Source organism: Lepidochelys kempii, chromosome 1 (genome assembly GCF_965140285.1).
Source record: "Lepidochelys kempii isolate rLepKem1 chromosome 1, rLepKem1.hap1, whole genome shotgun sequence".
Taxonomy (NCBI): Eukaryota; Metazoa; Chordata; order Testudines; family Cheloniidae; genus Lepidochelys; species Lepidochelys kempii.
Genome location: NC_136380.1, coordinates 327,051,809 through 327,065,362, shown reverse-complemented (window position 1 = coordinate 327,065,362; position 13,554 = coordinate 327,051,809). Strand labels below are relative to the sequence as shown.

At 34.9% G+C, this 13,554-nt stretch overlaps 1 protein-coding gene across 4 annotated transcripts in view; it reads left to right on the top strand.

The window, feature by feature from the left end:
* The window catches only part of KMT2E (lysine methyltransferase 2E (inactive)), a 119,006-nt gene that overhangs the window by 55,710 nt on the left and 49,742 nt on the right, over positions 1–13,554 (top strand). For 3 of the 4 annotated variants that reach the window (XM_073328500.2, XM_073328502.2, XM_073328498.2), the window contains 7 exons: positions 1,310–1,348; positions 2,873–3,085; positions 6,223–6,353; positions 6,997–7,114; positions 7,834–7,943; positions 9,948–10,212; positions 12,430–12,528. In XM_073328500.2, the coding sequence (XP_073184601.1) occupies positions 1,310–1,348; positions 2,873–3,085; positions 6,223–6,353; positions 6,997–7,114; positions 7,834–7,943; positions 9,948–10,212; positions 12,430–12,528 (975 nt within the window). The remainder of the gene's footprint in view (positions 1–1,309; positions 1,349–2,872; positions 3,086–6,222; positions 6,354–6,996; positions 7,115–7,833; positions 7,944–9,947; positions 10,213–12,429; positions 12,529–13,554) is intronic. The other variant, XM_073328501.2, reaches the window with a different exon arrangement.

Below are 13,554 nucleotides of genomic sequence, written 5' to 3'. Positions count from 1 at the left end.
TATAACACATTTGCATACAATATATACAGGCTTACATGGTGTCCTGTGAGGAGTCTATTTATAAATACATATGGACATTTTTTGCCTCATGCTATTATCACTAGAATATTTCTCGCTCCATTTTTTTTCTTCCCACTGCTGCTAATAAAGGGCAAATATTTTTATAGTGCTCTTTAGCTATTAAAATTCAGGAATGATTGATTGATGGTGTTGTCAGTTCTACCTGAGATGGCTTGGCATTCCATTCAGTTGAAGTGGCAGTTCTGTAGAAAACTGCTGCCAGAAAGTAACCTTTTCAACACAATTTAGTAAGTGAAGTGTGATTATTCCAAAATTCTTTTTGAAAATTTTTAACCAAGGAAATAACAATGTGTTGTATTTAGAAAATTAAAAAAACAGCTTAAAAGTAACTGTATTGAGGAACCACTACAATAGAATTAATACACTGACGTGAAATATGATACCTTGATTTTCTAGATTCATATAAAAATCAAACACTGGATACTAGCAAAATACAGAAATTAAATCATTCCATGATTTTAAGAACATGCTCTGTTTGTGATCATGTTAAAATAAAGAACTGTGACAGTCAAGCAAAAATATTAAAAGAAACTGGAGCTGGAAACCAGAATTTCAATAGTTAGTGTTTTGGCGTTTGAAACAAATGTTTAAGGTCATTAATTTATTTTTTAAAACCAAATGCAGTTGTAGAAATATCTGATCAGCTGGTAAAATATCACTTGAATGACAGCTCTTAATATAAAGTGCTGATACTCAGTGGTTACCTCCTAATATAGTGTAAGGGGATGTTTGAAAAGGCAAACTTAATGGAAAATACTGTGTTTTGAGAGAGAGTTTCCATAATTTTACATGATATACAATGTACATCCATAGGCTTTCCAATGTGTGCGCCATTTAATGGGTTTACTTTGTATGCCCACAGAGCGTTCTAGGTTAATGTTGATCACTAGCACAGTGAGTGAAGCATCAAGGTGAGTTTGTAATACTGGAAAAAAGGCAAATTTCATGCCACCAAATGCCATTGGACTACTAGCTTTGAAACCTTGGATTTCATTTTATTGGCAGCCTTTATATAATGTTCTCAAGAATATGAAAAATGCAAGTGGCCTTCCTTCTTTTTTTGATCTTTTAATGTCATTCTCTACCCTTCCTGTTGTTGCTTTTAATGAGAACAGTTGTATTAAGAACTTAATTACCTTTTTAAAAAAGCATAAGATCATTTTCCCTCAGAAAAACGTTGTTAATCTTTAAATATTTTTAAATGACAACTGCATTTTTTTTTTTTAAGGCTTTTCGCGAAGGATCTAGGAAATCTTCAAGAGTTAAGGTAAGTGTAAATATATGATAATTGTAGATAGATATGGATATTACTTCAGTTACATTCTGAACTTCCTGCTAACTAATCTTATTTTTGTTTATATGAGAACATGTGTTTGTATAGTTAGACTATCGTCTTATATATTGGTGTTTATATTTATCCAGAATACACCTGAATAACATGTACAGGTGTTAAAATACCTTTCTAGTAGAATAATTGTTTTCTGGTGGTGGTTAAATAAAGAATATAAGAAAATGACCAATTTGTCTTTCAATTGGCACTGACTCTGCAAGCTCAGGCAATGCTATTTATCTAGAATTTCTTCCCTTTGAGAAAACATGAGATTTCAAAAAGATGGATGAGAATTTAGAAGAGGCAGCCTGAGGAAGTGTTTCCCATGCCTCTAGCAAGTCAAACAATGATCTGGGATGTCAGCTGTGAGATTGTTTTGACAGTTTTATCTTAAAACCTAATTGGTCTTAGAGGACTTCAAAAGATCCATGTTGTGTAAATTAGAACTACAGAATTCTTCCACTGTTCTGTTCTTTAGTTATTTGATCCTAACTATTCCTCCTGTTCAGTATAAACATACAAAAAAGCAGCACAGCCAGCCTAAAAATCATTTGTCTGAAAGTGTTCTTCTTACCATTGTGACAAGTAATATTGCAAATGAATAAAATTGGAAAAACAGTTTTACTGATGGTAAGTTTCACTTCCTGGTTCTATGCACTGTGTTATGATATCACTCTTATTCGTTTCTTAGAAGGAGCTCGCATGCATCATCTGTTAACACCTGTGTTAAGCAGCATCATAGATAAACTCAACTACTGGGAATTCAGATACTACTGATTTATTAGCGTCTATCAGTTGCTGTGCTAGGTCAGATAGAAGAGAGGAGCAACAGCACATGGAACAACAAGGACCCCTGAGACCGTTTTGGGAGAAGGAAAAAACCTTTCATGTAGGGATGGTGAGGGAGGGGCAGAAAACACCTGTCATCTCAGGCCCCTCTATGGAGTTGTGGTGTGGAGGTGGAGCGTGGCTCTGGGACTATAATGATCCTGAGTCATCTGTGGTTCCACTGTGGAGCCAAGCAAGGAAGGACCACAGGATCTGGGCAGGAAAGGCAGAGCTAGGACTAAGAGGGAAGGGGGCAGGTGGGAACTCTCTGCCTTTGACCCCTTTTCATAAGAGTTTAAAATGAAGGGGGAATTAACTTCCAACACCTGCCCCCTTGAGGCCAGGGGGCAACAGCAAGAGTTTCCTACATTCTCAGTCTATCTCCTCTAGAAGCCAACCACAAGCTTGGGCCAGGAACTTACTTCTAGATGTTTTTCCATGAGACACGGGTACATCGGGGGTGGGTTCATTGCTCTGATTCACATTTCCTGACACACCCTGCTCTGCACATGCACTCTGGCTTGTTTGTGTTGGTCACACAACTTATTAACTTATGAGCTTATAACTTATTAAAGGTTATGCTATTAAAAATCATGTATCTTGTTTGTAATTTCTGGTTATTGTGATTTGTAGGGTTCAGCTCCAGAGATTGATCCTTCTGACAGTTCAAACTTTGGATGGGAAACTAAAATCAAGGCATGGATGGATCGTTACGAAGAAGCAAATAATAACCAGTACAGCGAGGGTGTTCAGAGAGAGGCACAAAGAATAGCTCTGAGACTAGGCAATGGAAATGACAAAAAAGAAGTTAGCACCAGCAATCTGATCTTCAAACCTCCCGTAGAGGTAAATAAGTGAAGACGGAACTGTGTAACAAGGGAAAGAAATGCATAACTCGTTAAAGTAGCACTAAAATTTGTATGCTTTTATGAGATACTGTTCCCAGTGTCGTAGTCATTCTTTTCTTCTTTAGGTTTTTTTTTAATCTCTAGCTCATTCTACCAATTGGGAACATGTTAGCACTAATAGTTTTAAGTGAGCTATAGCTCACGAAAGCTTATGCTCAAATAAATTTGTTAGTCTCTAAGGTGCCACAAGTACTCCTTTTTCTTTTTGTGGATACAGACTAACACAGCTGCTACTCTGAAACCTTTCTTAAATAATGAATCACAGTTGATATTCATGCATTTGTGTGCTTCATAACATTCCAATTTTCTTTATTTTTAAAAACTGCTGGGTGAATGTTAGTGTTCATAAAAATTGCCAGATTGACAGCATGGAGACTAAATTAATCTGTTTATCCACAGAATAGTTTCCACACAGGTTGTAATAAAGTAAACTTCCCCATTCTGCCCTGCTAATGTTCCTCATCTCTGACCTGGGGGAATACTTGTAGAAGTGAGAATAGATAATTCTCTAGCTGTGCTGATTGTTTTTCTGCCAGGATTGTCAACAGAGGTCCAAATTAAGTGTTGAGCATTTCCTTTTTTAATCATTTAAGATAACATTCAGAATTTCCCGGTAATACACAGTATATATTTCTATAATTATAAATGTTTACAAAAACACTGCTAGCAAACAGTGATATTGTCAGCCCTGGAAACATAATTCCTCTGCTTACAGAGAAGAGGTTCAACACCCATATTTTTACCAAAAAGTGGTTGACCTAACCCACTCTGGAGGGAACACCTCTGTTGGTGAGAAGGTAGTTGCATCTCTATAGCTAGTCTATTCTTGATCAATGAACTTAATGCTGGTTTATGGCTCCAATTGACTTCAGTGGGATTTCTGTGCATACATGCAAAGACAGAATTTGTCCCAGTCACTAGTGACTTGTGCCCAATTTTGACCTTGAAGTGAGAGGTAAATATTCTTCCACTTTATATCTGCTTACCTCATGCTACAGTTTTAAATAGGCTTATAAAATTTTTCCCCCACTAAAACTTTCATATTGCTTTGAGGTTGTAGGGTGCAGGGGGATGGGGTGGGGGGGGGGAAGCTAATAAATGCACAGCTGTAAACTATGGCAAATTATCTCTATACAGTTCAAGTTCTGTACTGTTACAACATTCATATAGTAAACTTTATCATAAAAGCATATTTAGAACACAGTAAATCAAAATGGTTTCCTTAACTTTATATTTGGATAAGTGAGTCTCATTAATATTAACATACAGTACTCTCAGAATTACAGTCCACAGCCTATTTTGTGTAACACAGCTTCAGATTTTCTCCTAAGGACTGGTTTTGTTTGTATTTCAATGAAACTGAAGTTTTCTATAAATGTCTAAGTCTCTGAAAATGGGATCCAAGGCCACCCTTTTGGGTTACATTTAAGAATTTGTAGTGAGACACTGGTAGGACTACTCATCTTTAAGGTTCTCATTGATACCCGTATGAAATGTTTTAAAAATATTATGGTATGTGTTGCATTTAAAAAGATTTTTTAACTGGAGGAATTCTGTCGATTGATTCATCAAATGGAACGTTGCTGAATGCATCAGACTGGTGGGAAGCTCTATATCATATGGAATAGCCTTCTACTGGGATGATTATTCTTTTTAATATTATGTGTGTGTTCTGTCTTCTTCTTTAGAAGAAATCAATTTAGGGCCCAGTCCCACGGTTCTTGCTCCAACACAACTCATAGAAAACAAAGGATATTTTCAGTTTTATGTTAGCAAGTTCCAGAACCTAGGACTCAAACAAAAAAAAACTTAGTTAAAAAAGACTCAAGATGGAAAATGTAGTCCACCTAATAGCAACGGAATCCAGCTAGCACTTAAAGTATATGTTGACAAATTTTTTGCACCTTTCATAAACACACATGTGAATGGCTAGTTCACCCTAGCTGTGTAATCCTGTATCCTCCACAAGACTTTCCCATTACTACATTCATCATTATTTAAGGTTACGAAAAAGGTTTGGATGTCATAGCATTTGTTATTTTTTCAGTTGTTTCACTCGTGTACTTGTGACTTGCTAATGTTTCCTCTTATGAACTGGTTACACAGTTCTCTCATTAACCCTCATACCAGGTCAGAGCATAAGGTCAGCAATATCTTCACAGATGTCCTACAGTTTTTTCCAAAATAAACTACCAGTGACAGTCAAGTTAGATAATACAAGTTATGTCTTTATAACCTAAATTACAAAAGAGAAAACATATAGAAAATACTATATGATAAACATCAGCTGCCTTACATGAGATCTGTGGAAGGAAACTGCAAGCTATTGATAGGGAAAGGCTAATCTTAAGGAAAACTTACCTTATCAGATTTTATAGTAGAAACATCTTTCCCTTTCTATAGCACCAGCATGGCACAGATGACACATTCCTTTGCCTAGATATAGGCCAATTTATGTAATCTCTGATCAAAACTAATTACAAGAGGTGTGAGTTCTTTAGTTGTTGTGTCCGAGTACATATTACCTTTTGATTAACAGGCATCCTCCCATCTGAAGTTATAGAAATACATACAAAATTTACAATTTCCTTTTTCCTGTTCTCGAAAGTTTTGTTTTAAAATGCATTCTTTCTGTTTGTGTCTTTGTTTGATCAAGGACAGCGATACCTTGGAAAGAGTTCTAGTGTGCAGATGAACCACTTCGGTCTTTCATCCTGGGGAGTTCATAGGCATAATGAAAGGCATAGTTACTAGTTAAAACTTAAGAAACGACGAACACTTCAAATGTCCATTATTAAACATAATACCTGAAATATAAGGGCATTGCTACATTGATTCTCAATCCTGTTTTAGGGAATTGTAGTTATAACTTCTTTATAATTTAAATCTGTAGATAACTGCATTGATAGGAGGAAAAGCCTTATAAGATCAAATAGCTTTTTTTTTTTAATTAAAAGAAGGAAATGGCTTCAGTTACCAAGTTGCTGCTTGAAGGGTTGCAGCCATATAATCTGTTGGTTTACACTAATAAAATGAGTTTAATTATGCTTCTTAAATTCATTTTGTCTTTTGTAGAGCTATGTGCAAAAAAACAAGAAAATTCTAAAAGCTGCCAAAGACTTGCCTCCAGATGCGCTTATTATTGAATATAGAGGAAAGTTCATGCTGAGAGAACAATTTGAAGCTAATGGGTATTTCTTTAAAAGGTATATTTATTTTAAGAACTCTTTTTTTTATAAGTTAACTTTCTTAAATGTGCATTTTACCGACAACCTTTTTCCTTTTCTGCAATTATCTTATTGCTCTTTTTGTGCCAACTACTGCATATGTTACTTCTAATACACCAAGAAAATTATATAGCTGCTTTTGAACTTGTATAACAGCTTTCACTTTGGGTGTCAATTAAATATTTATAACACACCTAGTAAGTGTAAGTAAATATTATTCCCATTTTACAAATTGAGACTCAGAGACTAAATGACTTGCTCAAGATTATACAAAGAGCCAGGTATAAACACTTGACTCTGACTTTCAGTCTTGAGATTTAGCCATGAGACTACCAATCTTTTCCTACTCTTCTTATTATTTACAAAACTCGGCCTCCATAACTGAGACAAGTTTTGTGTTAGACATGTTTTTTGTTTTATAAATCTCAGTAGATTTGGATTGAGAGTTCTTCATTGCTGACTTGCAAGAATTGCAATATAAAATCAGCACTAAATTACGCAGCATAGTGATACAAAACCAGTAAATGTGAAAAAGTACTCTTAATGCTTTTAAAGGGGAAAAACATCCTATCTACCATATTAAAAAAATTTAAACTAGGGTTTTCCTTCTTTTTCTTTCTAGGCCATACCCTTTTGTTTTGTTCTATTCCAAATTCCATGGACTAGAAATGTGTGTTGATGCAAGAACCTTTGGAAATGAAGCTCGATTCATTAGACGGTCTTGTACACCCAATGCGGAGGTAAGCGTATAAATATAGGAAATAATTCCTTAGTTAATCTAGATATTTGTTTATTTTGCTTGGCTTGCAGGATATGATGTTCTCACCTGTTCCCCTAAATCTTGGACTGAGGGGATTTAATATGGAGGTGATATATAGTATAATGGTGGATTAATCTTTCAATATTGTTTCTGGTAAACAAGTTATATATGCTGTTTTTTAGTATTCTTTCTTTGTAAAGTGCCTAAACACTCAGGCTCAGTACTGTGTGAAGCCCTGAGCACCTTCACCTCTCATTGTTTCTAACTGGGGAAAAGGATTGGACACACTTTTGGAAATGAAAATAAAACAAACATGTATTTTCACATTTAGCATGTTCTCTAGCATGTTACATGCTAATGAAATATTTTCACCAGGGCATTGACTCTATGCAAAGAATAAGGGGAAATATATATAAAGAATGAATAGTAGATCATGTCTTGATATCATTAAGGCATTTCGTAAGAATAATTTTTTTTTTTTTTTGAACCTGTGCAGGGCAGCATCAAGAAATATATACATTTTGCTTATTATGAAAAACAGTCATTTTTTTTAATACTGGTTTTATCAGTCTCTCCCAATTGATGGCATTGGTGGAGGGAACAACCTGTAGAAAGTGGTCAAGTATATCTGGGTTTTTAAGAATGAGTGTGGGTTTTAATGCGTTATAAACTAATGTATAGCTTTTCTCCTGGATTTAGGTGAGACATGTAATTGAAGATGGAACAATTCATCTTTATATTTACTCTATCCAAAACATTCCAAAGGGAACAGAAATTACTATCGCATTTGATTTTGATTATGGAAATTGGTAAGTATCTTTTAAATTGTTTGAAACATCCTGTATTTTAGGACAATATACTTCTAAAATGTTAGTAATATATTAATTGAGGCTATCATGTTATCACAAATATTCCTATTTTCTTTTACTCTTTTCATACACTTCAATAGTACGGTGCCCTTAAAGTCCTCAATGATAAGTGTATGCCATTGCAGGATTTTCCTTTAAGGGATGTTTTATTATTGTTGGGATTAGTGATAGATCTTTTCACTGTAAATTTAAGTGATTTTTATATCTCTGCAATACTACATACTTGGATTTACAGTGAAAATTCTTCAAACATAACATTCATTTTATGGATTGTTGGATACTATTTGATATTTAGTGTAAGCTAATGTAGAGCTATTCAGTAATGTGCTATTTTTTTTTTAAATCCACTCTTCTTACAGCTTTACGTACCATAGTTAATTGCTGACATAATTTAGAAGGAATAGAATCATACCTAAGGTAAATCTCTGTAGAAATGAGAATAAATTATGTTCATGCTATAACCCATCATTAAAGAAGGATGTTCAAGTCTATTGAGCCCTTCCTTAAAATAAGGTCTTAAATTCTATAACCTATCGATCCCATGTTCTCCTGGGTACAACTTATTTCTCCTTTTGTGAATTGTGAAATACTCTGGTAGATAGATGCCATTGTTTTGAAATGGTAAAGTAATTAGGGTAAGTGCTGCTCCCAGATATGCATGAACAATTTCCATTGACTAAAGAGCACAAAATTTTGCCTTTAGGCGATGTAGCTAATGCCTTCCTCAGTCATTAAGAGTAACGAAAACACTTCTTCCTAAAGTGAGGTTCCTGTGAAAATTGACCGTTCTTACTGTTTTTTAAAAAAAAGCAATAGTTGGATTCAGTGCTTCCAGTGACCTAGTGAGTTCATATGAAATGTACTCCATTTACCAGAAAACTTGTTCGGTATATTCTTCCTTCGACCTCTGCAGACTCTACATCTTCTCTGAAAGACATGAGGAGTAATTTCCTTTTGTCATATCATTACTATAAATAAATATTCTTCAGACAAAACTAAGCTCTGTTAAATAGATTTCCCTGTTAGACATTAATATAGTTTCACAGGTGTAATTTAAGGCTTAATTTGGAGGAAGGAATGTATTACAGATTTAGTTGACAGCAGAATTTGACCCATAACATCTTATTACTTGGTGATTGCGTAAACCAGAAAGAAAACAGCTTGCTTTCCATATCCTGAGTTGAGTATAGACGGCTGGTAATTATGGGGGGAATATATATATATATATATATAAAATTTTTTACTGGGAAGTAAATATAAGCTGAAAATCCATGAAAGCTGATTAACGAACCACTCAGTACCATTCAAGATTCAGGGCAAACTCTCTGCTGGAGCAAATGGGCAAAACTCTATTGACAAGAGATTGAATTGTACTCTGAGAGAGCTTTTTTGCACCAATCTGGATATTCTGCTTATTTATAAATGCTACTAGAGAAAGTTTTATATTACTGAAACTTGTATAACTTGCAAGATCTCTTGTATACATCAAGTAAAAGTAACTCAATTGACTTATAAATATCTGTTGGGTTGTGTTTCCCAATGTCCAATCCAGACAGACATAAGATAAATCAATTTTGTACAAAACTAAATTGCTCTAATTTTTTCTGTTCATTTTTGCACCAGAGTGTGTTTCTTTTTTTGCTTTTTATTTTATTTAGCTTTGTTTAGTATAATAGATTTTTATTTGTTTTAATGGAATTCCAAACTGTAAACTGGGAAACGGATTTAAGAACCTGTGGATGAGAGTAATAAAAGGTAACATTGCACAGCTTAGTGAAAGTTTAAATTAACCCTTTTCAAATATGCTAAAATACTGACTCTTTATCTTGGCAGATGTTAATTTACAGTGAAATGAACAAGAGTGGTTTAACTTTCAAAAATCATATTGCTGTAGCATTCAGTTCAATATTTTTACACCAAATTTTTTTGTATTGGCTATTTTAGTAAATACAAAGTGGATTGCGCTTGCCTCAAAGAAAATCCTGAATGTCCAGTTCTTAAACATGGTTCCGAACCTACAGAAAACATAAATACTGGATATGAGACCAGAAGGAAAAAGGGAAAGAAAGAGAAGGACATTTCAAGAGAAAAGGAAACACAGAATCAGAACATCACACTGGATTGTGAAGGAGCAGCCACCAAGATGAAGATTCCTGATAATAAGCAGAGGAGACTTTCTCCCCTCAGGCTATCCATTTCCAATAACCAGGTATTAAAGCAAAAATCACTAGATGGTCAGATTTACAAACCATAAGATTCCCTGCTTTAGAGTAATTCTTAAAAATCTTACAAGTTATTGGAAAGAGTTGTTCTTTGTGAATTTTAGTGTTGGATTAGCTACTTAAAGTATGTATGCTATTTCTAGTTCTCTTGAAATGACTAGTTGTTTTTTAAAGATACTTTGGTTCTCTTTAACCAGCTGCTTCTCTCACTGAAATGTCTCAACATAAACCAGAAATTCTGCCTCCTAAAATTCTTTGCAGATCTGTGGTGTAAAAGCTGCACGCCATGCCTCAAGATCCCAAAACCATCCTGAAGCAGTGTTAGTCACACGTATGTTGTCCCCACAATTCTGATGTTTTTAGCCACACTTACAAATTGGCTTGCTTCCATAACAATTTCTACTACCAAGATTTCAGCCCAAAAAAGATCTTCTGGTCTCTCACTAATAGCCTCCATGTACCTGTTGTATGTTTTTGTGTAGATTGAACACTGGCATAAAGATGGTAAACAGGTATTTATTGAGTGTGGATGGGAATGGGGGTTCTAGTGAGGTACCAGAGGTCTTGGTTATAGGTTTGGTTGTCTTAGTTTATTGGCATAGAAGAGCAGGTAAATGAGAAAGTAATGAATTTCACAGATCCTAATTTGGAAGGAGCCGCACACAGCAATTAGTAAAGAGAAATTATACAAAGAAATCAGAGAGATACCATAATGATGGATTGATTTTTGTTGTTTTTTGAGGGACGAGAAAATTGATTGTGAGTCTGAGGGTAAATACTTGATGGAATTATGAGGGTAATTTGAAGGATGAAAGAGAGTTGTATAAGGTGTGGGGTTACTTGGTGGGAGCCATTTTCAAAATTCTCTCCATTGGCCTAGAGAGTAATAAAGGGAACCATCATGGAGGAAGGGATGAGCGATGGAGATCAGGGAATTGGTGATGAATATGCAATTGATTTTGTAAAAATTTTTCATAAAGTTTACATTAGCCTTCTTCATGGGGTACAGTAGACTGACCTACCCAAACAGCTAACTTGCTTTAGAATGCTTCTGGGGTCATAAGGGGTGGCATGTGATTTCTACAGGAGTAGAGCTACAAAGGCAGTATATTCAAACTGCAGTTTTACAGGTAAGTTACTTTCCTTTTTCCAGCCAGGTTGCCACTAGCAATAACTGGTATTTGGAACCTGCTCCTGGGCACATAGAAGCCTATGTAATTTTTATAGCAATTGTCACAGGCGCGCTAAAAGTTTGTCAACCTAGAAGAGGCTCAATAAAATATAAGCACATCTGATATTTAAAAAAGCAGTTCAGTCAGCCAAAATAACACCTTATGTATGTACTTTGTTTAGTTGTTTTAGTGCTGTGCTCAAGAATTGTACTGTTAATTTCCACTTTATAGCAGTTTTATTAAGGAACAAATGTAATAATTTCAACTTTATTTTTAAGGCAACCACATCTAAGAACAAAAGGTAGAATGTTGGTAACAGATCAGTTATTATTGACTCTGCTTTAACTTTTTAATTTTTTGAATGTTATCCTTCTATTGTAAGAGACCTGAAAAACCCAGAAGCATTCCCACACCAAGCATTTTTCAGTATTTATTAATCGGATCTCTTTTGTGTTCCCTATGGTAAGTCGCTAATGTTAGATTATAGTGGAGATATATATAGCATCAGTGGAAAGGGTTATGTTAATAGTTACATAGGTTTGAGTTGACTGCAAATTTATATAAATATGATAACCTATCTTGTTTGACATGACAGTATACATTCCATTTTACTGAAAAAATGAGGTTTAAGATTTTCAAAAATGGGTGCCTAAAGTTAGGGTCAAAATTTCCTATTTAGCTGCATAAATAAGTGGCCTGATGTTCATAAGTGTTGAGTGCCCTGTAGCGCCCATTGGTTTGGAAGCTTAATTCTTATTATTTGGTTGAAAAAACTTGAGTGAGATTACAATTAAAGAAAATGATGTGGATGTTTCTGTTTGGATCGGAGAAGGTACTTGAGTCAGGCTATATTTCTAGAATCATAAAAGTCCAAGCGGATGATATGTAGCTTTTACATGTTGCATTGGTTAATTGGCTGGTAGCTTTTGAAGTAGTGATTTGAGGACACTTCGCTCTGTGTAGCCTTTAGATTTCCCTAGTTTGAAAGAGTAGTAGTGGAGCTTCTGTAAAGCAGTCATTTCCATCTTTCAGGAGCCAGATTTTATTGATGATATAGAAGAAAAAACTCCTATTAGCAATGAAGTAGAAATGGAATCAGAGGAGCAGATTGCAGAAAGGAAAAGGAAGATGGTAAGTTGGGAAGCAAGTAGCTGCTTAAAGCTGTCACTAGGACTTAGTGATGGCTGCTCTTCCCATGCTAATTTGCTGCCTTTTTATAGGCTTTTTTAGAATCTGAGAATATATGAAGCCAGCACCTCATATACACTTTAACTTCAAATCCAAGGCTTGCTTGTTGAGTGAGAGCATTTCCATTTGGCTTGATCATCACCTCCTGACAAACATGCAAATCTGCTTTTGTTTTTAAATGTGTATAATTTTCTATTGCTTCTGCATAGGTGCCATTACTTGTAGAAAATGCCTAGCTATGGCTTTAAGACTTCCTTTTTATTATTGTGCACCACAGTGGTTGGTTATTTGTAAGATACAATCAGGGGCCAAGATTTTCATAACTGACTAGTGATTTTGGGTGCCAAACTTCAGACACCTTTAAAGAAGCCTAATTTTCAGAGGCTGGTTGCTCAACAATTTCTGAAAAGTAGGTCTTTTTTAGACATTCAGTCTGTTGGACACTCAACATTTTAGATGCCTAAAGTCACTAGTCGCTTTTGAAAATCTCAGCCAGGAAATACTTAATTTATTTAAATAGTAGTATGAAAAGTTCCCTATTTATCCTTGCTCTACATAAATCTTATTTTAAAGGCAAAAGTAACCTTCAAAACTTCGGCTGCTGTCTTTTACAGACAAGCTTGAGTGAACATTATCTAAGTTTTTGCCTCCACAAAAGCAATGATGTGTATCTAAAATGAATTTGCTAGATAGAGAATTAACCATTTGATTTTTGTATTCAAAATATGTTGTGCATATGCACAATTCTTGTGCCTGCAAAAATTTGGTGAAGGGAGAGAAATGTTCACTCAAACATATGGTTAGTTGTCTACCAGAGTTGTTCATGAATACAGATGGTATGCATAAAGGCTTATTTATTTTTTTGGCACAATTTTAGTCATAAGACAATATGCTACTAAAAATATGTATCTACCGTTTAAGTGGTTGGGAACTTTATGGAAATTTGACCCTTTAAGAAATGGAGTTACA